Consider the following 26262-nt stretch of genomic DNA (forward strand, 5'->3'; position numbering starts at 1 on the left):
ACAAATATTTTCTTATGTAGGCTACTTAATTTTGACCAGATTTTGTTACTGCAGAAAGATAATTAGTTGATATTGTTGACTTACTGACTAACAGATACTCTGATGTTGTGAAGTCTGGAAGTTGCATCACCATCCGTGAAACCCACTTGTAACCAGAGAGTCCCCAGAGGAAAGGTATGAAGGGAGATGTGCGCTCTAACCAATACAGACAGTTCCATCATTATTGCTCATTCTGCGGTCTCTCAGCACTATTTGTTGCAGTCGCCCGCCTGCCTGGTACCACTTTGGACTCTCCATTAGGCCATACCTCTTCAAATCCCAGCGGCATACCATTGTAATGACTTTATCACCCTCCTGCAGCAATCCATGGTCACAAAACTATTTACTCTTTGGAACTGTAGCATCAGTTTTCTGGAACACATTGTACTGTCAGAACATTTTAAGTATGCTCCTCTTCTACCCTTAGAGTTGGTTCAGTAACATGGTTGCAGGAAGAGAAAATCACCAGTTGCTCAGTCTTTATCACCTGTGACCCCACCCAGCTCAGACATGTCACTGTTGTTCCAATCTTACTATGCTTTCTCTGTAATGAGGTGTGTATAGCTTGCTAGCCCAATGCACTGATGTCACCTCTCTAATCCAAGATTTAGACCTCAAGGGGTGAGGGATATGTGGGACCCTCTGTGGGATTACCAGTTGAAATGTCTGTTGCATGGTCTGTCGTCTGTCTGTAACCTCCAGAAAAGAACTAATCAAGAGCGCAAGGCTGTGCTCTCTGAGCTGGACTCAGGACCAGCCAGTTCGCCAACGTGTGTGGTATCATATTTTTAAAACTAAATGAGCCCATTATTGTTAAAATATCAGACAGGCATGTGAGGTATTGTATTTGTATTTATGTCATGTTGTCATGTTTTAGAACATAATACCTGCAGGCAGTTGGAGGTCTTGTTTTATGGATTTGTTGGCTTCCAACAGATATCTCACACCGAAAATTAACCGGGGACAGTAATATGTGCGCCTTGAGCATCTGAGAAACACTTCACACTGAGATCATTTCAAGCCTTTCAGGGATGTAATCTGATTTTGCAATTAATTGCTTCGTTAATTTCCTGCTCTTGGGATTAAATGGAAATTAAAGTAATGCTGGAATGAGGTAGGAAATTTCCCAAGACGGTCTCTCCACCAGACTGTGTTTCTCTTCCATCCATACAAATGCAATCACTGATCTGTCCCTGAGTAGTTTTCGTTCTATAAATCTTGATATGTATTTCTTTTTTCTATTTCTATTTTCTATTTTTGAATAACTTGAATATTTGAATAAACAAATTGATGCACTGACTTCCTGGATCAAAACGGATTTCAAAGCTTCAGTATCTACAGCGATGTAATTGCAGAGCAATTTATGTTCTCAATATGGCCTGGAACATGGGAAACTTGGCACAGAAATGATGTACAGTGTTTCAGCCTCCTGAAAAACAACCTTTTGTGTGCTTGTGGCACTCGTTCGACTTTCACCATTCATATTACTGAACATCCATTTGACTCGGAATAAAGATGAAGTTCTCTCTTGCTATCAGCTTTCATTTTGTCTTTGAAGCTTACGAACCATTCTTGATCTGAATGAACTCTGTCCTGGATCTCCCTCCCACTGCTGTTTTCAGCTGAAAACTGTGAACTTCAAGGTTCTGATTCGTCACAGGCTCTGTTGAGTAGAATTCCTCGTGTTGCCATGGTATCAGGGGAATTCTGTCACTCACTGTTACAGAGATGACAAGCCCACAGTTAGTTCTCCTCCTAATATATTTGCTCTTTTGAAACAAGTTTGGTTCCACCTTGGAAAAGCAGAAATGCTTAACATATCAGTTGACATGAGAGAAACACAGATGCAGATGGTTTGTCAAGCTTCTAAACTCTAATCATTAATTTGCCAAACAGTGAAGCGGTAGCCAAAGAATGTTTCCCAAGTCAAGCTCCCCCATAGAGGGATCCACCAAACCACCAGCGATCTGCCCTTGTATCCTCCCGCTCTTCTTCTTCTTTCCCTCATGCAAGCCTGTGCTGTATCACACCACATCTAAAAGCATCCGCAATTATCCTGTATTTCATTCAAAACCTTTATTTCAGCTGCTTATTCCTTTGATGACTTTTTTTTAACTCATAGTGTGACACAACAAGCTGAACCCCAAAGCACACCCATTCTGTGGGCGTGCACCAGCTGGTCAAAGTTATGTGGAAGAACTATTATCGAGGCTGCTCTGATTCTCTTTCCACACTTCATTCTTGGGTGAATTTTGTTGTATCTCAGTGTCTACAGTGCTGGGAAGTTTTATTGTTCACTGAGTTCTCCTTCATAAGTGTTTGTTGATCTCATTCTCTCTTTCTATGTTTTAGCCAGTGCCTGATGATTGGTGGGAAGGTTGTACCAGTATGGAATTAATTCCAGCTTTTACCACAAGAGAGTGTTTTATGTAGGTCATCCATCTACGGGGCAGACACTGTCTTTTTGTTCTGTTCCTTCACGTGTCACTTTCTATTTAACGTTTCAGTTAGTGAGTGTTACAGTTACATCAGCTGCTGCGCTCGGGATGCTCCTGTACAAATATGAGAAGGTGAGGCTGCAGATCCTTCAAGGTTGGTTTCAGTCAAGTACCTCCAGTCTTGTATAACAGCGTTTACACACAGACTCTAAGACTCTCTTCTCACCTGACAGAGAAAGTTAGAGAAAGTTAAGTAGTAAAGGACAGAAACTCACCTGAGGGTAATTTAGGATTCTGTTGACACTGACAATCAAGAGAAGGTTGGTTGTATGCACATCAGGGCCTGATTTGGCTGATATAAGTTGTCACCTTTTAAAATGAAGTAGTGCCAAATTGTGACCCATTGTCGTGGTTGCATTCCCGCTTGAGACTTAGTAACTAGCCATTTCAAGGAGTTAGTATCCCAAAAATGTGGAATGCATTTCATTGTCTAAATGTGTTACTTCTTTGTCATTGGCACACTTTTTGAATTGTGTCCCTGTTTGCACCAATCAGGCATAACATTATGACCACCTTCCTAATATTGTGTAGGTCTCACTTGTGCCTCCAAAAAAGTTGTGACTCATCAGAGAATGGACATGGGCCTTCTGAGGGTGTTCTGTGGTGTCTTTCAACAGAATGTTGTTAGTGGGGGTCTTTGGGTCCTATGGGTTGAGGGGAGGGGCCTCTGTGGATCATTCCACAGATACTTGATCACAGATACTTGGTTTCAGTAAATTCTTACTGAAACCACTCTCTAGTAGTACAGTAGTCCCATATAGCAATAATTTATTCTTTTATTTGTCCCAGTTTTTTTTGTTTCATCTTGCCTTCACAGTAAGACATTTGTTCCCTGGGATGCAGCTCTTTCAGTCAACTTTGTTTTGCCTTCTCTCTCATTTGGTCTGTCAGCACTGTGTGACTGTGTTAAGGCAGAGTTAAGCTTGGTTTAAAATCCTGTGAACGATCTACGCAGACCCTATGCTGTAGCAGGCTACGCTGGCGTAAACATTGTAATTGTGCGCTGGTGCTTCAGCATCGCTCTGTAATTATGCTGCTAAAATGCTAGTTGACGACTTGTCAGCTATCTTTTTCACTAAATGGTGATTGGAAATGGGTCATTCATATTCGAGTTGAAGTTAATAAATGTTGAACAACACAAAAGACTGAAGATATCTGAGTGGATGATGTATAGGAGGCAGCAGGATGGAGAATTTTCTGTGATTGTCGGGACACTGAGAGATATGAACAAGGAAATGTATTTCAAACCAGTCACAACTTTTGTGCTCACTGTCACTGTCCATGTATTTCTGAGGTATGTATTCACAGGAACGAAGGATCAAATATCACATCCACGGTATCAGAGACCTGTCAGCTCTAGAGAACACTTTAAGCTCTTCAAACTTTGCTTTTGACCCATAAAGAACACAGCTTTAATCCAGAGACAGCATGACTCAGAAGGTTTATCATCACTTTGGTCCTTTCAAATGACTTTTGCTCCTTTCCACCCACTCTTTTCTTTTACTCTGCTTTTTCTCTCCTCTCCTCCCAAAAATGACTAAAATAAAGCTCAGTATCTGACCTACATTGAGCATGGGCTAAAGCAAATCATATTTCAAAACGACAGGAAGTAAGTGTACACCAGCAATTTCTTAATTTAAATTGAAGGCTGTATAATAGCTGGCAGGCCTCCACCGCTCTCATCCTTATCTTTGTTACATACACTAATCAGCCACAACATTAAAACCACAAACAGGAGAAGTAACATTGGCCATCCTGTGACAATTCAGTGTTCTGCAGGGAAACTTTTGGACCTGACATTCATGTGGATGTTACTTAGACATGTACCATCCACCTAGACCAGACCAGGCACCCCCACTCCATAGCAAAGACACTCCTTGATGACTGAAACAGTTTAGAAACAACTCAAAAAACATGAAGAATAGTTCAAGGTGTTGACCTGGCCTCCAAATTCACAAGATCCCAAACTGATGTAGTATCTGTGGAGTAATCAACAGAGGCCTCTTCCCTCAACCCATAAGACCCAAAGGCCAACACTAACAACATTCTGTTGCCAGAAAACCACAGGACACCCTCAGAAGGCCCATGTCCATTCTCTGATGAGTCAGAATGTTTTGGCAGCACAAGGGAGACCTACTCAATATTAGGAAGGTGGTCATAATGTTATGCCTGACCATGATGTGTAAGTGCCTTACACAAGTCTATGTTATGGTTCACTAACAGTTCAGGGTTCACATAGTGTGAAATGGGAATTCATGCAATATCATGTCACAAAAGGTTGTTTGGTTTCACACGATGAGCACAAATGTTATTCACTAACAAACCCATTTTAATTAACAATACAACGTGTTTGTTGATATCTTTTGGGCATTTAAGGGTTAAAATTAGGTAAACATACCTGGTTAAATATTCCTTGAGAAATAGCAATGTGTTTTTTTAAGAATTAAATCTAACCGTTATCAGTCACTGACAAATCCAGAACCCATAAATATGCAAATACTGTAAACTTCCAGTGTTTAGCTGCATAAAAATTGCTGCCTACTTTCAAGTTTCCACTTCATGCACTTTGGACCATAGACTGTATATAAATATGGACAATGCGTACCCACTCTCTCCCTTGGTCAAACTGACGTTCATGGGGATATCAGTGGCGCCATCTGATGAGTTTGGAGCCAGAGTCTGCGCAGTACGATCCGAGAATGGAGCCATGCTGCCCACACTTCCACCAGACACACTCACGTTTTTGTTTGCTTAGTACTGTGCTTTGCTTTACCTTCCCCAGTTACAAAGAAATGTTGGTTTATACACTGTACTTATTTAAATATTTATTTTTTCCAACTCTTTTGGCCCTACGGACCACTTTACGGAGTGGCTGACATGGCAACTGGTAGTCATCGTAAGGTCACATCCTGTTTCTATTGCGTCAAATAAATTACTAAAATGAAACTTATCAGAAAAATTGACACTTGAACATGCATCAGCATTATATTAACTATCTAAAATGAAAGAAACTATCCTTGAAAACAAAAATGTATGATGTGTATTTTAGTGTTTTAGTCCCATCCACTAACATGGAGGGGGTGGAGCTTATAACCTATACTGCAGACAGCCACCAGAGGGAGCTCTACTTGATTTGGCTTCACTTTTGAGGAGTTGTTCCGTTGTCCATCTTTACACAGTCTATGGTTTGGACCATGATTACTAGTTGTGTTGACAGAAATACATGCATTTTGAAAAAGTCTTCTAGTGTGAAACTCTTTATAATTTGAAACATTAAAATTAACATATCAGGAAATAACCAATTTTCAATTCCCTTCAATGGGATAAACTCAAAAGACTTGTGTGCTAAAAGGAAAGACACTCGGTGGGGACATTTCTGATTCACTGTGCCACCTTGTCATTTAGTGTCAACATTTATTTCATGTAGCCCACAACGGACATTCTGTGATGTCCTACTTTGCAGTGTTTTTCACAGTCTCATCCCAGAGCAAACATATTATGATGAGCCACAGCCATCAGGGTTAGTGTAATGCAGTGGTTGAATGGGACCTGTGAACCTTTTCAAGCTTACCATGAGGCTGCTGTGATCTGGCTCTGTGCATCTCTAGGCAGTAGCTGCTAAACTGGACATGAAATGAAGCAACATGAATTTTTGTGTTCATATATAAGGATTTACCACAGCTAGTATGCGGACAGCTTATTTTTAATTGGAGTGTTACAAACAACCATTATAATAGATTTCTGTCTTTTTATGACCTAATGGTTTAGTGATGATGTTTCTTCCACCACTGGTAATGGAGTATGTGTTGACAACATGAAGATTGCATGAACTGTGTAGCTCTCAAGCTCTCATTTCTGTCATCTTGACACAGTTGGAAAAGTCTTGTTAGAGTGCAAAAACACATCAAGGTGTCAACACATCACTTCAAGGAGCTGGGAAAACACTTGCTACTTCCACAACAGACAGTATAATATCTATAATAGCTATGATGGCATGTTTAACATATATATTTTTCTTTTATATTATTTTCATTCACGGATAAATGCTTGGACGTTTTGAGAACCAGTGTTTAATGGAAATATTAATGCTATATACTCTCTGCACTGAGTCATGCACTGTCTATGCAACTCCCAAAAGGTACTGAAAAGCATTTTTATTTGATCAATAAAAGGCATGCAGGGTATCCTGCCTTTGAAAAGCAAAAAGTTCAGGGCTCTGAGAGAAATTCATTTCTAACCAAATAGGAAACAATTGCAAAGTTTATCTCTGGACAGGTTTGCACACATTTGCAGAGAGAGCTCAGGAATTGTGGAGACATGTGAAGAAGGACCTCAAATTTTGTCAAAGTTCATGTATGGTTCAGAAAAAGCAACACAGCATTGATTGATTGCAATTGGTCTCAGTGGTCAGATCTCCAATAAGTCTTCAGGAAACAAATACGTTTTCTTGCTTGACTTTGGTGGCCAATGAGATGCCCTTTATTTCAAGGTTGAGAGGTTAACATGCTTTTACAAAGTTCAGGGCTCTGAGAGGGCTCTAATCTCTTAATGATCATCATAATTTGTAATTGCCACTTTGACTGTGTAAGAGACTGTATTTACGTATCAGGTACGTTTGATTGCTACATAAAAGGGCTAGGCTAATTTATTGAAAGATTAGTTGTTGATAGTCACTGAACTGAGGACGCTGGAATTCACTGTTAAGCCTTCTTGAGGAGTCATGGGCCTAACTTAACGAAACATCGGTGAAGGGAGGTGTCCACTTGCATACAGACAGACAGACAGACAGACAGAGAGGTTCTTCCCAGGGCCAAAGAATGCATTAGATTATAAATATACTTAACTGACTTAAGACATTACGTAATTCCATTTAAAAGAAATGACGGATGCCATTATTCTCAGAAAAAAATGTCATTCATTAAATGCATTAGCAACTTTATGAGCAAGATGCAGATATTTTGAGATGTCCCTAAACCTGCTTCCTTTTTGACGTTCTGGAAGGATAGAGAGAACAGATGTAGCAGCTTTCTTTACTTTAGCAGTCAAACACAGACTACAGAGCAGATGTGAGTCTGGAATTCCTCTATTTTTGCTGTGGGCACGCTGAATATTTAATCATTAACAATATGCTCCTCAGAACATTCAGGCCAGTCTTGATTTTCTCACAGTCCAAGTGAGCTGTTTGGATTCTTTAGAGTGCTAGGAATATTACCAGAGGAAAGATCTGACATTGTGCAGGTCACTAGATGAGAGGATGGAGTCACCGTCAATATTTGCGCAATGGAGAGATTTAGGAGAACCTATTAACCCCATCTGAACATGGGAGTTATGAGCAAAGTGTTCTCTCTGTTGCATCTGTCTTTCTCTTTCTGTTTAGGGTTAACTGTGGGATAGCAATATTTAGACTGAATTCTTACAACTGGATTTCCTTAGTGTTTACAAGTTTAGGCTAGCAGCATTAAAAGGGTTTTCTGGTCTTTAAAGTGTTTACGTTGTGTAGTCTCCATCACATCAACACTCTTTCCAGTTTGTTTGGGATGTTTCTGCAAAGTATGGCCGTAATACTTGAGTCAGTCCTTGTAAGACACTTTAGAATTGGATACATTTACCCGAAGCAATTGAAACAGACAATAATAAAGCTTGGAACTCATGGGGTGGTATTAGTGGACATGTACACTGACATTTCTACAGCAGCAACAAAGCAAGTGCAGACCTACTTTTTAAAACCATTGTCAGGATTCTTTTGTCATAATATATTTTGGCCTCAGCCATTTTCCAGAAGGTTAAATGGTAAATGGCCTTGTTTTTAGATTTGCACTTGCGCTTTGCAATCACAGACGCATCTACCCATTCACTCACACAAGCACACACACATTCATACACCAGTGCCATGTGCTGGGAGCATCTTGCTCAAGGACACTTCGGTATATGGCACATTCCGGGATCGAATCACTCTACCAAATGAGCCACAGCCATTACCAATCAGAATGATGTGACATAAGCTATACCTGGCTTGAAAAACAGGAACAGGAAAATAATTGTCGGTTGCATTCAATGACAGTAAGAATAAACAAATAAAGTATCTATCTAGCTATCTAGCTAGCTAGCTAGATAGCTAGATAGCTCTGCTGAGGAAGAGACCCAGCACAACAGCCACATAAGAGTCAAGGTGATAAGAAAGTATAGATGCTGACTATCAATTATCAAAATAGGAACTAGCCACCTCTTGAACTGCTTGTGTCTGGGTCTGGGTATGTGAGGCTTTAGCCAGTATTAGCAACAATCCCACCTTTTGAGTCAACTTTGACCACTGGAGTGTTTGCTAAAGGAGTAATTCTAGCTTTTCTTATTCCAGACTTCAGCGGTCACCAAAGACTCTGATCATCAGTCACCATAGAAAAGGGCGTTCAGTCTGGGAAGACAAACAAAGACACCCACTCCAAACACCTCTCAGTGGGCTGGCCCCAATCCCCATCCCACTCTGAAATCTAACGGGACATCTGGGGCGACTGGCCAGGGTCACTGAGGTTGAAATAACACAGCTACTTCAATTTGACCCAACCGATTAGGCCACGACCCCCATCCTTCACTTGATCTGCCAGCAGATATCACATCCATGAGTTTATTTAGTCCACTAACAGATGAGCCGTTGTAATTGGATCTGAGTATGCACCAGCCTCATTATCTTGTTCTTCTTATTATTAGGAGGCACAAGGGAGAACTACACAATATTAGGCAGGTGGTCATAATGTAATATCTGATCGGTCATGCTTTAAGGTGTTTGTAAAGCATAAAAATGACACCATATATTGCAGTGCAATTTCACACAACTCCTCAAAGTAGACAAACAGAATCCAATCAAACAAACGAAACAGAAAAATTATGCTTTTGTCATTCAAGAAAATGAATCATTTGTACATATCTGCGGAGCAAAAGTAAGTGAACTCTTGTTTTTAGTTTTTGGTGTGACCACCTTATGCAACTAAACGTCTCCAAAAACTTCTGATAACTCGTCTACAGCGGCCTTCAGTTCTGAGATGCTGGTGGGTTTCCTCACATGAACTGCTTGCTTCAGGCCCGCCCACAACATTTCTGTTGGTTTATGGTCAGGATTTTGACTTGACCATTCCAAAACATCAGTTGTATTCTTCTTTAACCATTCTTTTGTAGAACGATTTGTGTGCTTGGGTTTGTTGACCTCTTTAGATTCAGCTCACGGACAGGTGTCCTGACCTTCATTTACAATTTTTTGGTATAATTCAGATTTCACTGGTTCTTCTGTGATGGCAATCCATCCCGGCCCAGATACAGCAAAACAGGCCCAAACAAGGACATTACTACTGTCATGTTGCACAGACTGGATGAGGCTCTGGAATGCTGTATGTTTTTGTCTCTAAATATGACACCTCTTATTTAAACCAAATAATTCTACTTCAGCCTCACCCACCCACAAAGTAGTTTTTCGGAGTGTCCACGTGATGTTTAGAAAACTCCAGACAATGAGAAATGTTCTTTTAGGGCCTTTAGCTGCTCGGAAGTTAGCCTGGGTTTGTGTGTGACCTCTCAGACTATTATGTGTCTTGCTTTTGGAGTGATCTTTGTTGGTCGACCACTCCTGTGGAGGGTAACAGTCTTAAATCTCCTCCATTTGATCACAATCTGTCTGACAGTGGATTTGTGGATTCCACACTCTTTAGAGATGGTTTTGTAATATTTTCCAGCCTGATGTGCAACGACAGCTCTTTTTCTGAGGTCCTCAGAAACCTCCGTTGTCCATGCCAATATACGCTTCCACAAACATGTGTTTTGACGATCAGACTGTGACATATCCCTGATTTTTTAAACAAAATGAGGCACTGAAAGACACCTGAGTCTCATTACATGAATTGGAAACATTTCTCAGTGGATGCATTCTAACATGGCCATGAAATCAACTTATAATCCCAGAGGTGCACCTACTTTTGAACTTCACAGATATGTAATATTGGGTCATTTTCCTGAATAAACAAATACACAAATCAAATGTTACATTTGAATCATTGTATCATTTGTGCTATTTTGTCTGCTTTCAGGATTTGTGTGAAAATTCGCTGATGTTCTGAGTCATTTTTATACAGGAGTGTAGAAAATTGTGTGTGGGGGGGCAAATTCATTTAAGCGGCACTGTATATACATGCATCAGAAATACTCTCTTAACTGCCTCATGGTCTCAGATCATTTTTGTACCACTTTGTGTGTAATTATCCTCATATGCCTATATGTGCAAACTCTCAGAAGTACCCTCCAATTATCTGCATATTTTCATCAACAACTCAAATGTGGAAAGCACATTTGAAGCACATAAATGGATCACCAGCAGCCTAACCACTGCTGCATGTATCCAAGCTCTGATGCATCTCGGCACTGTCACACCGCTCTCTAATTTTACCTCTGCATGGGCCTGAAACACCAGAGTGGCAAAATGCTGTCCAAATCACTGTTGTATAATTAAAGGCAAAACGTTTCCCTCCATAGCCTTGTCACACCCGCATGGAAACCCATGTGAGCCACCAGCACTGAATTACAAAGTCTATGTTGCTGGCTAGTGGCCCCACTGCTTTTGAAAGTATGTACAGTATATGACTTGTATGTGTGACGGACACCCACGCACAATTATGGAGGGAAACACCAAATGTTCATACATTTCTCCCTCATGTTTATGGAACCAGTCTTAATGTGCGTAAATATAGCATTTTTTTCACTCCCTTTTTTCCCATACAGTCACATCTCTTCTTGCTCAACGAGTGGGAAGATTTAAGGGGTTGCTTTTGACACTAAATTATTGACAACACACAGTTTTAACTAATATAATGCTTTGAATCAGATGATATTCTGGGTTACTTGTGATTAGTGAATGATAATTGTGCTACAAAGTTTTAGACATTAATCTAAAATGTTACAATTTTTTATTTATTTTATTTTTTTTTTCCGCATTCTGGCTAATGAGCATTAAGAACGTGTAGATTTAGATCAAGGGCATTTATGTTATGTGGTGTGTTTGAGAGGGTCTGACTGCATCCAGTACATCCAGCTTTGTGTAGTGGTAAGAAAACAGGTCTACACGGAGACATAAAACCACCATTATTATAGTCATGCTCATTCTATATATCTTCATGTCTCTCTCTGTGGGTTTTGAGGCAGGAAATGGCGCTGTGACATTCCTGTGCATGGTGAGGGTCTAGTGGCAGGATGTAACAGCAGGGGTCATGGGTCAAAGGTGCCTCCAGGTTCCACATCTGCAACTTTGTCCAGAGTGTCCAAGATACCGTCAAAGTGGGCAGCCAGCCGCACTCTAATCTGTATTAGCAAAACAAAGGAAGATAGGCTTTGATTTTTCACAGATTTATGGGCGTGATGAAATCAGCTTTGAATAAACTGGGTTCTCCCCCTTTCTCTACCATTTAGCTACATCTAAAGGCTCGGGGGGTTTGTTCCGGGAGACAAACAGCAAGGATATAAAGGCAACAAATCTAAAGAGGAAGAAAAAAAAAGGAGGGCTGCAGCTTCTTCTGAAGCCCTCACAAGTTCCATTCAGGGACCCATCATCTGGCTGCAGCTCATTGTATGTTCTGCTTCACAACCATTACAGCCTGTCCAGAGAAACCGCAGACTTATGGAAATCATTCTGATGTGTTCCTGGGATACCAAGAAAACACTTGACTGCCAAGATGCCAGTGTCCTTGACTGCGGTTTAACAGCCGTGTCAGTATAATATCCTTGTCTTTATCAAGCAGGGAATCCATGATGATATCTGTAAACTGCCGCCATGGTACGCGGAGGGTAGTGATAAGACTGGCTTCCGCTCAATCCCCTCTCCTCCATTCTGCACGGCCGGCAGTAAATACTAAGTGCCCCCCAGTGACCCTCCCAGTGATAAATAACCCTTAAGGTTAACTACGTTGCAAATGGTGCAGTCAGGCCATTATAGGCCTCCAGAGTTTTCTTGACATCCTCAATATGTTATCTGTATGCCAAGGGACCAGGGTAGCACTAACTGGCCTCTCTTTGTATCATGTCTGATGAAGTTGGGAGGACAACCTTTTAAGCAATGAGGTCTTAGTAGTCTGTATGTTAATGACAACACTTTGCGTTGGATGTCACACATATTTGTGTGCGTTTGGTGGACTCTGTTCATCATTCTTCATTCTTCATTTTGTACAGCCTGATTGCATGAGCTCATACAAATGTGTGCACAGATGGTGTTGGGTAACATGCGAACCAGTGGTAATTGCACCTTGGTGCCTAGTAGACAGCTAACAAAAGACAAATGCATCTTTTGTGGTTTCTGGTGTTATGTGTGAACATGTATATCTGAGTATGAGTCTGGAGATGCTCTGATTCATGCCGGAAGCGCCTTGAATTGAATAATGCTGCTGCATTTAATGTTCACATCTGATCACCTGTAAAAATTCCCCACAGAACATGTCGACCCTATTTAATCAGTTGGCTGCCAGAGGAGTTAAGCAATCATTTTATAGTTAAAAATCATGCGCACACTGTAGTTTTGTGTTTTTTGTAGAGCTGGCACACAAAAACTGATTTGATTCTGATGTGAACAATAAAGTGCCCAAGTCTTCTTTCGTTCAAAGGCAGAAACCTTTTTCAAGCCACAATGGAGCCAAATATCTTCCACATTAATGGAAATAGCAATATCTGCAACTCCTTGTATCTAAAGCTACAAACAGTTTGGTTATTTTGTGAAAGCCTTCCAAATTTGGAATAAAGGAGTTGTGAGACTTTCAAAGTGTGTAACAGTCTCCACCTAGTGGAGCAATAAGTAGTCTTCAAATTCTTTCCCTACTGTCCAAGACCATTAACTGGCTGATTGTGTAGCTGCTTTATGTAGGTTAAAACACAATGTAAAAAATGTGGTGCAGACTTGAATTAGGCCAGAACATTCCCCTAGGACCTGAACTGAACCAATAATCATGAATAAATCTTCTTCTGACGTGTGATGGTAATTCTTGCCACTTGGCAAATTCTGGGACAAATTATTTTACAGAAATACAATAAACAACGACAACAATATGATGTAGAACCGTATTTTGGTTGCACGTTAGCGAGGTGCCTGAAAAGAACTCCAGCAATATCTGAAGTGTATTTAACAACTTTATTAGACTGACGTATTTTGGCTTGTGGGCTTCATCAGTGTCATTATAGGTACCCTCCACCACGACCCTCCACAGGACAAGCGGTTACAGAAGATGTTTACAGAGATGAGTGACTGGGTCCTGGCACTATTCTGTTGTCATATAGCGCCACCAAGCGGTACAATAAGCATACTACAAGCCATTTGATAATTCAGTACCCTATACCCTTTAAATGTTGTGGTCATCCTAAATCTACCATATCTGAAATATCAAGTCAAAATGGTTGTATTGAAAAGGCCTGAATATTAATCAGTCTGAGATTAGTGTACTCGTGCAGATGGTTTACCAAGAGAGCAGAATTAATTTCAAAATGTTTATTTAGAATACTGACAAAATGCAAACTTGAGTTTTTACAAAGCAAATTAATCACAAGACAAAACACTTGCAACACACAGTGGGCTACACATTTAAGGAATAAAAAAGCACCATTTTAAAAACTAGAGTAGATAAAATGCAAAATATTTTTATGTGGTATATCAAGTACAGAAAAACTTCATGAGTTTATTAACTCATTTTTTTAATTATTATTTCTGAGGATTTTTCTAATTTCCTTCAAGAAGAGTACAGACATTTTAAGTAAGGCACACTGTTCAAAAGCAAAAGACAAAACAATTTTTAAACGCTTGATACGCTGGCATTTGAGGCGACATCTCTTTGGCACAGCTGCATGACTGGGAGAGACACAAACTCGATCAAGTAAATGAGCACGACAATGTTAACTTGACAACACTATGTACACAATGGATGTAAAAATGTTATAAATATGGCTAAAAACCACAGACACTATGTACATCTTTGCACTGAAGCAAGGCAAGATTACTCGTCTTATCACACAAGATGGATTTGTGGACGTCAGGTGCCAGAGTTCAGCAAAGGTTGACACATTTCTAAACACACTTTGAAGGCAATCTATCACTGTCAGATTTAGTGTAAATCAGCATTTGTTAGAATTCAGAAACAGGTGTGATATTTTCAGCATGGGATGAGAAAATGAAGGATACTGACATACAAAAACAAAAAAGGAAAGGAATATCCCCAGCAGTGATAAATTACATCATTTTGTGTTTACAACTGTTGGTGACACATGCACTTTTGTTGTATTGTTGGGATGTCAGTCTATAGTCTGTGGGCAGTAGGCACAGTGCGATGTTGTGGTATGGGGTCTCTAAACCACCCCTGCTTCTTTTCTTCTCTGCTCCGTCTCTCATTCTTTCTTTCTCAGGACGATATAAATGAGGCCACTGATGAGACAAAGTGGGAAAGCCACCCAGGCCAGCACGTATGCATACCCAAATTGTGTCTGGCTTTCTTGATTCGGACTCATCACAGTGTAGATGATCGCCCCGCACATCACAAACACACCTGGGAAAAACAAGAAGAGAGGTGAGGAGAATGTGAAGGAATCTGGAGCGAGTGTAGACAATTCCATCACTCCACCCACACCATCTTGGGGTGTGACCCATCATTATGTAACAGAGTTATACTCACATGCCAAGATCTGGAATATGGCAGTGAAGAAGAAGCGTCCACCCTTGACCATTTTGAATAGCTGATACACAAACGCGATGAGAGAGAAGAAGCAGAAGAGCACGGACAGGATCATGAGGGCTTGAACTGCTTGGATCCAGTCTAGAAGACAGACAGAAATGATTAAAAGGCATGGATTTCAACTCATTCATCATTTTTCTACAACAAAGGACAATGCATTTTTCTTAAAACGTAGACAAACCTTCATTGCTGGCTGCCTTGCAGTGGTAGCCTCCATTACTTGTCTTGCAATTATACCATAGATCTGTGCTGCTAACCCCATCTACAGACCAGGCCTGGTTAACACAAAAACAAAGATCATAACATACACTGCAGCATCCATTGTCAGAGTGTTTGGGGCTACTGCAGCACCACATAACAGCAGTAATAGTAAATGGTCATTCAGTGAAGCAGCTTAAGTCTGTGCTAACTCATTCACATCATGCCCCATCCTCCACCGTGCAGTTTTCACAATCACCCTGAGTCACAATCTAAACACAAACTGAAACTTACACTGGCTGCTGTTGACACGATGAGAAGAATGAGGATGATTAAGTGCAAGATAAGCACTCCAAGCAGGATGAGCAGCATGTTTCAAGTTGACCTGGAGAGATACGATAAATAAGTTATTTGATATGAATGTAAAATCTGAAAAAAGAAAAAAGAAAAAAGAAAAAAATAATCTAGGTGTGCAGTAGTCCTGTCTCAGCCTGCCGCTAGATGGCGCCATTTCCTCATTTCCGCACCACGCGCAGTGTTTACGTCAACGTGAAAGTGTCTCCTTGCACTCAGACACGAAACGAAAGACGGAAATCATTTCAGCCAGGTGAAACGTAGAATGTAAATGTTGAGTTTAAAGTTATAAGAGGACAAATGAATTTAAATGTTTAAGAAGATTCACGGTGTTGAACTTTTGAGCTCTTGACGACATTAAACTTTTTGATCTATTATCCAATCATAATAAATGCATGTTCGCGTTAGTAGCCTAATAAACGTTTCCGCAAAGGTGATCGTTCCCACGAGTTAAAAAACAAAGTCTACTTCACATTTAATTAAAGCATGCTGCTAGAAAACAAACGCAACCCATCTGCTACACATTCCAGAGAAATGCCGCCATGCGTGAGCCTCAAGCTTGACTGTTTTGTGTTCTCAAGTTACGACTATGTACACCTAAAACATCGACTCGGTTAAATAATACGCCAGTTTTGATCGTATCATTGCAAGTTTTTCCGCCATAAAAGTAAATCCAGAGTTTTCAAGTCCAGGGTGGGGGAGTCATGTTGTATGAGAGGGAAAAGAAAAAGTCGAGGAGGAGGAAAAACAAAATAAAAATCCGCTCACTGAATTAAAAAATAGTCAGAAGCTCCAATAAGGTTAGTCCAACTTACAGAAAGGCGAGGTAAAAGGTTTGATTCCGTGGAAAGGGAGTGCTGAAGTGAAGAGTTGGGAAAGTACTCCGACCTTCTTCTCTCGACTCTTTTTCTGTAGCTACTATTCCAGATGTGGTTCACACACCCCAGTCAGCCCCTCTCTCCGCCTGAGAACACCGCCCTGCAGGCGCTGCACGTCACCAGAGGCCTGCTCCATGCCTTTCCCCCTTTTCTTCCCGCGGCAGCCTATCATTTGGATTGTACACAGGGTTGTATGGAGTATCCTATGGCATTATTGTACAAACCACAAAGCCTTGTAAACTCTATAGTTCCCGTCTCTGCATTGACACAAATAATGGCACACCAAGATACTAAAACAGATTAAAGCAATGTAGTAATTGTATGAGTCATGTGTTTTATGCCTGGTATGGTATTTACAGCTTAAGTGTCAGTACTGCACTTCTATGATTATCTATTATTTTTCACCAGTCACACCTGTAATTCTAATTTAGGATGACTTCTTGTGTCGTTCCACAGGATTAAATGTAACTGGATAGCTCTACTGACCCCTAATGCAAGGCTGAACTCAAATGTGAAGAATGAGCTTCATAAAACACACATCTCCAGGCGTTTTTTTTATGCCCAGCCACCGCTGGTGCATATGTGTGTTTGCCTGTGAACAGACCAGCCCACTAGAGGCCCTGTGGTATGCCCAGAATGCCTGTGTGTGAAGCAGGCCTCCTGTTTTTGCCTGTGTGCGTGGAGTGAAGGGAGAGGTTGTCCAGTGCCAAAGGGAGTTGACATGGTGTAATGTTTTGGTCACGCTAAATTGATGGAACTGCTCGGTTCTCCACACGCTCGAGACTCAAGGATGAGTGACAAAGACTGCCCGGCACGGTTCTGCATCCCTCATTACACTGTGGTCTCCGGCTATTTCCTCGCAAGTCGCCGAGTTGTAAACTAATTCAGAATTCAAATGACAGCGGTGACAAAAGAACAGACACATAGTTGCTGTTTTGGAGCCAGTTCAAACGTGATTGGCATCAGCTGTTTCCATGCCTATCTCTTTCCCTTCCAGAATTTGGCATTCAAAGTGAATTCCTGTGGTATATGTTTAGAAACATGCAAAGGGAGAACTGTGGGCTCCCAGGTGAGGCAGTGTTGTGTGTACTGGCAGAATGCAGAGGGAAAAGAGAGAGAGCTCTTTGAAAACCAGCTGATCAGCCTGTCAGACGTGCTGTAATACATTCTTGGCAAATGAAGCTTCATTGCAGTGAGCTACAAAGTTCTGCACCCTTTCTTTTTTACTGTATTTGACTCAATAATCATTATGCAGTGGGTTGTTAATTAGTAATATTCATATGAAATACATGGTGGGTCATCTCTTCAACTGATTACTTTGTACGTTCAGTGATAACTGTGAACCTGATGAGCTGTGCTTTTTGATACATGGAGGATCTACACTGAATGGCATGGAACACAGCCACTCACTCCCTGCCCCTCACCCACCTGTTAAATAAAATACAGGATTACAGAGCAAACAGGCAGGATCTGCTCAACACCAGTCTTTATAGTCACTAGCATTGTGACACTGAAATTTAAAACCAACACACCCTTTCTTTATGAAGGGATTCCCTGCAGGAATTTGATTCTATTCTGTTGCTTTTCCAGAAAGTTAGACATTTAAAATGTTACATCACCCTCTCTGTGGACTATAATGGGAGAGTTTTAGCTTAAATTAACCTCAAGTTCATTTTTTTTAAAGTTTTCAAGTTGATTTGTAATATTGAACTTTTGATCTATTGACAACATTAAACTTTAAACTCTGCACTTTTGCTGAAAAATGCTACACAAACAACCTTGCCTTGCCTTATTTGCCAAGTCAGTTCTTCAAACAAAGCAGCTGACCTAAAACCAAATTACAGCTGCATCATAGCAATTCTCTTATTTAATGAAAATACTAACTGAAATGAGGAACTGGGCTGTGACTCCCATGGGGTGAACAAGCAAGAGTTTTAATAAAAAACGAAAACGACTCCAAGAGAACATAGCTGCACCATGGATAACAAGAGTATTTTTTTACAATTATTATGTTGTGCTGTGCAAACTTCCTGATTCCTTTTTAGACTTAGATAGACTTTATTGATCCACATGGGAAATCGCGTCCTTACAGCAGCTCAGTTGCACATCCACATTCTTGAAAAACACTAGTGAAAAGAATTATAGGTGTAAATTAAAGTAAAATAAAACAATAAGAATAATAATAAATAAAATACAATAGGAGGAGCTGGCTGAAGTGGCTGGGGAGAGGGCTGTCTGGGCTATAAATATACAAGATAAACAAATCTACAAGAAACAGAAGTAAATGTACGCTAAATGCAAATTATGTCAGGTTATTTATTTACTCAAAGCATATTCAGGTATATTATAAGTCACATTTGCGAGAAGATATACCACTGGGATGTTCTGCTCTTTTTTGACAATATTAGTCGGCCACAATTCAGGCCTAACCCTAATAGCTGGGCAGTGCAGGAGAATCCAAATGACACTTTTGGACTACTCCTTCTCCAATAGCAAATATGGGAGGAAGGAAAGAGTGACACAATTGGGGATTAGATCTTGGTTTTGGATGTGACCCTGGTTTGGCTGCTTGGAGGACATCTTAGTTGGACAGCTTGACAGGCAATTTTACTTTGGGGAATATGAAGGAATGAAGGAACGCCCCTTCACCTATGGAAGGTCTACCAAAACAAGAGGAAACACTAAAGCTCTGACATCAGTCTGGCCAGATGTTATCAGGCGTGGCTAACGAAAAAATAAAAGGTCATCTCAATGAACATCTTAGGGTCATCGCAGCTGGAAAATATTGATGTTAATACGCACACAACTCCTCACAGGGCCCCAGGCATTTGTTACAGATTTGATCAATTTGGGCTGTTAATATTTTGGCCTGGTTTGATCTGCATTGTGTCAAATGCATCATTCAGCGTAACGTGAAACCACAGACAGTGACATTCCTCTACCAGATGCATTCTCTCTTTTTTCCAGGATGTGTATGATGCTCTCTTTGTGCTGCCCCAAACCTCAGGGCAGAACTGCCCTCATTGTGTTGTGCTTAGTGTTTATGTTACTCCACTTTAGTGAGTATCAGATAACATCCCACGGATCATTCAGGAGGAGCTCCAGAGGATCCTTCTATACCCCGACATATTAATTGATTGCACACTTTACCAGGCCAGGCAACTGTTAGCACACAATGACACTGATAGTGGAATGTATGCACAATATTCACAAAACTATTTTTGACCTTCTTCACATTGGATATATATGACCTAGCCCCTAATACAAAATTATGTACATTTCAGAGGCATTATGACAAAAAATCTGTGATGCCTCTTAAATGTTCCGGTCTGTGTGCAGATACAAAACAGAATGGCACAGTTGTTCATGTTGTTCATGCCCCGTCTCGCCTCTTCAATTGGAAACTTCAAAATGAACCATGACCAAGCTGAAGAGCCTCATTGGCTGGGAGCTAAATCAGATAATGTGCACCAAAATGTTTGAGAGGGGCGCGAGCCTCGCGTCCTTCCCTTTAAAAGTGGGTCTTTCCCTCCCTACGAAGAAACAACAACCAAATAAATCAGAGACGTACGGCATGACAAACTCCAGATTGTGGCACCCTAGTGATCCTAAACATGTGCTAATCATCAGCCCCTGGCTTCCTGTTGGAGTCGATGTCATCAGCACACACATCCCAAAAGGCAGGACCAGCACACAAACTGTGTATTGCTTGGAATCACAGTGATACTGGCCTCGGGGGTTTGAAATGAAGCAATAAAAACTATGAAAGAATTCAGTCTGAATTGCCTTGCTTTCATTTCTACACAGTTCTCACGGCTCTGTTATCTACAGATGAATATCTAAACTGCGCCAGGCACAGTCCAAGGTAGTTATTTTTAATTGCAATCAAATGTGTCGGCATAAGCACCCATGGTCATATGATTCAGTTTCTTTGAATTCTTCACCTGCAATCCCCTACAGCTTAAAAAAGAAAATAATTCCCACGTACTTGATATCAGTGAGTTTCTCCTTCCTTAGTGTGCTATCTTTTCCAAGCAGCGCGTCTGTGCTACTTTGACACTTAACATAACAGCACTTCCTCTACAGGCTGCCAATTCAGACTGCATGTAAAGAAAGGTGTGTCCTGGCAAATATAATCTTTCTGAACAGGTTGCCAACCCCTTGCAGCGTTTCTGAGTCAGGTCTACCTGCAAAAAGATGACACTAACTGGCTATTAGCACACTAAGACAAGTAGGCTATTTATTGAAGCTTTGTAGAAATTATATACAGAGATGATTCTGAGGCCAAATGGCAAGATAATCCAAAGCAAACACTTGGCTGGGAACTCATTTACTTTCTAAGGGAAAATCTGTTTACGTAGATGGGGAGGAGTGCATCTGTGATAGCTTCGAGTCATCAGGAGGTTTTTACACTTGATTACTTTTGGCACTGACTTTCGGTAACTATGCAAAAAACTATGCAAACTTGTATTAAAATAGCTATCGATTATTCTTAAGCATACTGTTACACAAGTTTATCTCTGTCTAGATCAGACCCACTCCGTAAGTTATGAGTCATCTGACTTCACATGAAACCAAACTAGATACTGCAACCCATAATACTCTGAATACTCTGTTTTCTCTTCCCACGTGGAGGGAAGTGTGGTCAAACACACATATGTGACGGCTAGCCTTGTGGCCTGGCCAAAGGAAATTGTGGCCTTGCTGTAGGACTTGGCTTGGAGCAGCGTCGCGATCTGTGTCCGTCTATCGGCATCAGTCTGGACTGTATCCCAGACAACGGTTCACACAAGATCTATGCCAAGCCCACTGACAGCTCTTCCTGAAGTGAAGGAGGAGGTGAGAATGCAGTAAACTCAGTCACACACAGCAATTTACCAGCATGTGCTACAAAGCTAAGATGCACACACTTGAAAACACCACCATCACAGTTAAGTTAATATTGGATACACCTTCCCTTCCCTGACCTGAGGTTTAAGCCTGATGCCTCACCTTGAACATAAAGAATGAATTTGTGGGATTATGTTTTTGCTTCTTTTTTTTATAGCAGTGTGATAACTATGGTCAGCCAAATGTGTCGTTCTGTTGCTCTGTCATTTTCTGTCTCTGGTGTCTCATTTGTCATTTTGGGAGAATTGGCTCATCCAAATGCTTGTTCACACAGAAAGTGTAGAAAACATCATTAGGTGGCGATTTATAGAGAGTCCATGCAAGCAGCAAAGCAGATACGGAAAAGACAGTTACCTTCAGAAACTAAAATATAATCAACGGAAAACACTGAACCAATCATTCAGAGCACTGGCCATGTTGTTTTGTTATAGGATAATAACTGAAATATATCTCATAAACAAACCAGGTGTCGGTTGTGATGAAAGATGTGCCCAATTCGCCTTAAAACACAGAACATGCATATTTTCCACTCTAACTGAACATTTAAATAAACAAAAAATGTCTTCCAAAACTGCACATTTTCCAATGTACAAATATTTTATATATTGTACATGAGCAGCTTGATCTACACGGCATTAGCAGCTCCCACGCAGTTACATCCCAGCCGAGCATGGCTCTTGATCCAGAGTGACGAGAGACGCTGGGATGTATTGTTATGGTTTATGCATTCCAGATGAGACCTTAGCCTGTTCCCCCACCCATATAAGTGTTTCAAAACATGTGTTCCGCGAAGTTCCTTTATATAATGAATTTCACCCTTTCACAACAGAAAAGTAGGGTGTGGTCAATAACAACAAGCAGAGCAGATATATGTACTGTATGTTTTAACATTGTAGCTTTTCTAGTTTGTGGTATTTTGTTTTTCTCTTGATTAACAAAAAAGATTTTCCATAAATAAAAGCGGAAGTTTAGAATGTACACCCAGAAAAATGATGAATTAAATCTCATAGTAGGCCATATGGTTCAGGGGAGCGGTGAGAGGAAACTATAGCATGTCAGCTCGGATTGAACTCTCCACTTTTTCACAGTTTTGGGGGATGGGGTGGAGAGACGTAATTGAAAGCAGTGGTTGTTTTTATAATTTTCCATTATAAAGTTCCCCTTTCAAAACAATTACCTGGGCTCTCGTTACGCTGAGCCTACATTTCAGCTTAAGCCTTGTTAAAAATTCTGGACTCCTGCAAGATATAATGTCAGCCTCATTAATAACTAATGCTATAAGTATCGCAAGTATAAACATGCTACATACACAACTGCAGAAGGAGAGATGTCTGCTCATGGAAAATAGTGGCATAAGTGAAGTTGCAGAGGAAAACCTCCCTTGCTCTGTCTTACACACATTCACGTGTAAAACTACACATACAATCACAATGCAGCTGACAACCTAGAATGCCACTTTGGGGATGTGGGGGTTTTCCAAGGAGAATGTTTAATTCTCTGAGGTCATGGTTGGGTTTGTAGATCTCCAGTCTGTAAAAACTACACACATGCTTGTGGGAGGAGGGAGTAGGCTGTGCCGGCCAAGTCTTGAGAATCACCAGACTGACTACAGTGTATCTGCACAATTGATGCCGGGAAAGTTCATGGAAAAATGGAAACTCTGCGGTGACGGTAATTCTTTTTCACCTCTCACTATTACATCCAGATTTTATGGTGTCTATAACTTTCAGTTTCATTATTGAATTCAACTTTGTGTTATCTATTTAGAATCACATGAGATGATCAATAAAGGGATGGAAATGTTTAATTTCCTGGATAAACTGCTGGTGACCAGAAAATTCCAAATTCCATCTGCACTTTTATTATTATTTTTTTCCATCAAGTATCCTTTCCTCTGCTTGAGTCACTGTCTGGCTGGCTTTCCTCATTCAGTGAGAACTGATGGGACAAGCTGGAGACGACAGGCAGCTGGAGTAACCATAACACACACACGCACACACACACACTGCAGGCCACCCTGGTCACACCCAAGGCATCTCAAGCATGCAAGGCCAGGCACACACACAGTGGTCTCTGAATATGCCTACGGCTCTGGGGGTGACTCACTTTCACTATGTAAGATGTGTATGTGTGCATGGGTACATATGTGAAAGAGAGGATCAGTGTTTGATGGCTTTCAAAATGGCAGCTCTGTGCGGTGCTGCTGATTTAACAGTGAGCTAAAGAATGGAAAAGATGGAGCAGTAACAGCGGGCCAAGTGTCTAGTCTCTCCTCTCAGCTATCCTCCCATCCCAGGGGCCAACAGAACTGTGACCTCATCCTGCCTCCACCCCACTCTCCTCCAACACTTCCTGGCTGGCCAAAAGCTGCAGCACAGCTGGTGCGTGCAACAGGAGATTACAAAAAAAAGAAGGATTTGGATGATTACTTAACCATTCATTCTCTATTTGTTCCATCCTGCTCTGATTCACATTTTGTCCAACTTTGCTATTGCTCACCAAGTCGGTCAAACACCCACGTGAGTGCTCCTGCATTCCCGAACTCACACACATTCACAAGCCCCATTCCCATGAAGTCTGAGGTTTTTGATGTCAACGTATTTTTCTAGAGACTGTGGTGTAAATGAGCCAGTGCGTCACTCGAGATGAGTGTCGAACAGCTTCCTTTGAGCGTTGCAGTGAGCTGCCAATCACAGTAAACAGTTACAGATGGAGAGGGTGGAGAGGACTTTAACACGGCTTTACCATGCTAATCTGCCAAAAAGCAGTTGTCTGATACAGGAAATCCAGGAGATGAATCTTCTGAGCTCAGAGCCAAACACGCCTGGTATCACATGCAATGTGTTACTTTGAGTGTTTATTTTTAAAATAGACAGTGCCGATCGATTTAAATGTCAAGCCTAAATCCACCCAGAAAAATGCCTTATGACAGATGCGAAAATGTGACGGTTGTTTAAGAGATCAAATAATTATGCAGTGCCGTTTTAGACACTGGTTTCAATCCAACATTTGAGTGAACATTCACATTTATAGGATGCATGCCTGCAGGATGATGGCTGCTGATGTTCAATGTTCAGTGTGACTTCTCTCATTTAATGTAGAGCAAAACACAAGAGAATTTATTTGTGCAGGATATAATGGACATAATTGCAGCTTGCAAAATTTCCGTTTCGAACTCGTAAAATTCAGTCTTCAAATGTTTTCTTGATAGCAAAATATAAATCCAGCCTAATTCAATCATTAAACTATTAGACAAAATAAAATATACAGCACATAAGTCAACCCAACCCAACAGAAGACTCATACACACAACACATCTGCGTATGTTCTGTCTGCTCTTATTGGCTGCATACACTTGGAGGAGGAGGGTGGATGAAGAAGAGAGCCAGCATCGGCTGGACTTTCCCCCTTCTCCTCTCCAGTTCAGTCCTGAGGGAACTATGGCCAGAGGGAGTGGAGCATAAACTGGATGACGGAGTTGTTAAATGGAGGACCAACACCCAGTACAGTGTGTTTTAAAGTCATCTCGCCACATGGAGTTCTGGGATTCTTCACCCAAGTGTTGTTTTCAATCTCTAGACACACCCTGATTTATGATGCTATTGAGATTTGGGGAGAGTGAATGGGCCTTTAAGCTGTTTCAGTGTTTCCACTGTGAAGTAGAGCTTGCACATAAAGTTGCATGAAAACAGGAAGGTGATAGACGGTAATGGAAAGTCCAGTTGGCTCTGCCAGTGCTGATATTAGTGAGTGCGCTACGAAATCCCCGAGGTCAAACTATGTGAACAGTAGACACTGTGTTTTATAAATAAATGGCCAGAACATAGCCTCAAACCAAGTGATGGGAATGAGGCTTGCACATCTGTCAGAACAGCCTGCTTGTTAGACATTTGATTTATTCACTCATTCAAGTACAATGGATGATGTAAACATCCAAAGTCACAAATGTGTGAATAGAGGTGTTCACACATTTGCTTAATTCACAAATGACAGGCATATAGCAATTTACAATTATGTAAAGGAAGAGTTGCTGAATGAAAGAAATGTGTAGTACAAAACAGACACTTATTTCCACATTAGCGCCAGGCAAGAAATGGGATTTATGGCTCTTTAAAGCATCTTGTGGATGTGTTCCTTTCAAAGAGCAGCTCAAAACACTGGCTCATTTTGATATTTATTTATTTTTAAAGTGCCAGCCTGGGGGTAACTCATTTTATCCGGGAAATAATCACTCGGGGGAATGATAAAGAGATGTGGATCAGAATCATTCAAACTTAGACATCCCCCCAGTATATATTCTATTGGTGGGATATCTGAGTTTGAATTATTGATTCTAGGTAGATACTTTATTTATCCTGAGGGAAATTCTGTGAAAGCCTTCCCCTTCTTGATACTGATGCGTACTGAGGCGTTCAGGTAAAGGCGGTGTGGAAAACTCAGAGTATGTCATGTGATATTTACATATCAAATAAGCACCAATGGCCTCACAGCAAGAAGGTTCCGTGGGCTGACTGGGCCATTCTGTGTGGAGTTTGCATGTTCTCCTTGTGTCTGCGTGGGTTCTCTCAGAGTGCTCCAGCTTCCTCCCACCATCCAAAGACATGCTGGTAAGGTCCATTGGTGATTCTAAATTGGCCGTAGGTGTGAGTGTGAATGGTTGTCTGTCTC

At 41.0% G+C, this 26262-nt stretch overlaps 1 protein-coding gene across 1 annotated transcript; it reads right to left on the bottom strand.

The window, feature by feature from the left end:
• Positions 1-14025: 14025 nt before the first annotated feature.
• On the bottom strand, positions 14026-16809 carry pmp22a (peripheral myelin protein 22a). The gene is made up of 5 exons (XM_084570126.1): positions 16642-16809; positions 15767-15857; positions 15456-15549; positions 15215-15355; positions 14026-15088 (listed from the first exon to the last, which is right to left on the bottom strand). Exons 2-5 carry the CDS (start codon positions 15842-15844, stop codon positions 14931-14933), a joined length of 471 nt encoding a protein of 156 aa, XP_084426252.1. The 5' UTR covers positions 15845-15857; positions 16642-16809; the 3' UTR covers positions 14026-14930.
• Positions 16810-26262: the final 9453 nt, after the last annotated feature.

This window comes from Chelon labrosus (assembly GCF_963514085.1).
Source record: "Chelon labrosus genome assembly, chromosome: 21".
In the NCBI taxonomy this organism is placed as follows: Eukaryota; Metazoa; Chordata; class Actinopteri; order Mugiliformes; family Mugilidae; genus Chelon; species Chelon labrosus.

Coding starts and splice junctions, on each gene's coding strand:
- pmp22a (XM_084570126.1), bottom strand. CDS start 15,844: ATGCTGCTCATCCTGCTTGGAGTGCTTATCTTGCACTTAATCATCCTC. Junction 15,356..15,455: donor CAAGGCAGCCAGCAATGAAG/GTTTGTCTACGT, acceptor TCTGTCTTCTAG/ACTGGATCCAAGCAGTTCAA. Junction 15,089..15,214: donor CATATTCCAGATCTTGGCAT/GTGAGTATAACT, acceptor TGTTTTTCCCAG/GTGTGTTTGTGATGTGCGGG.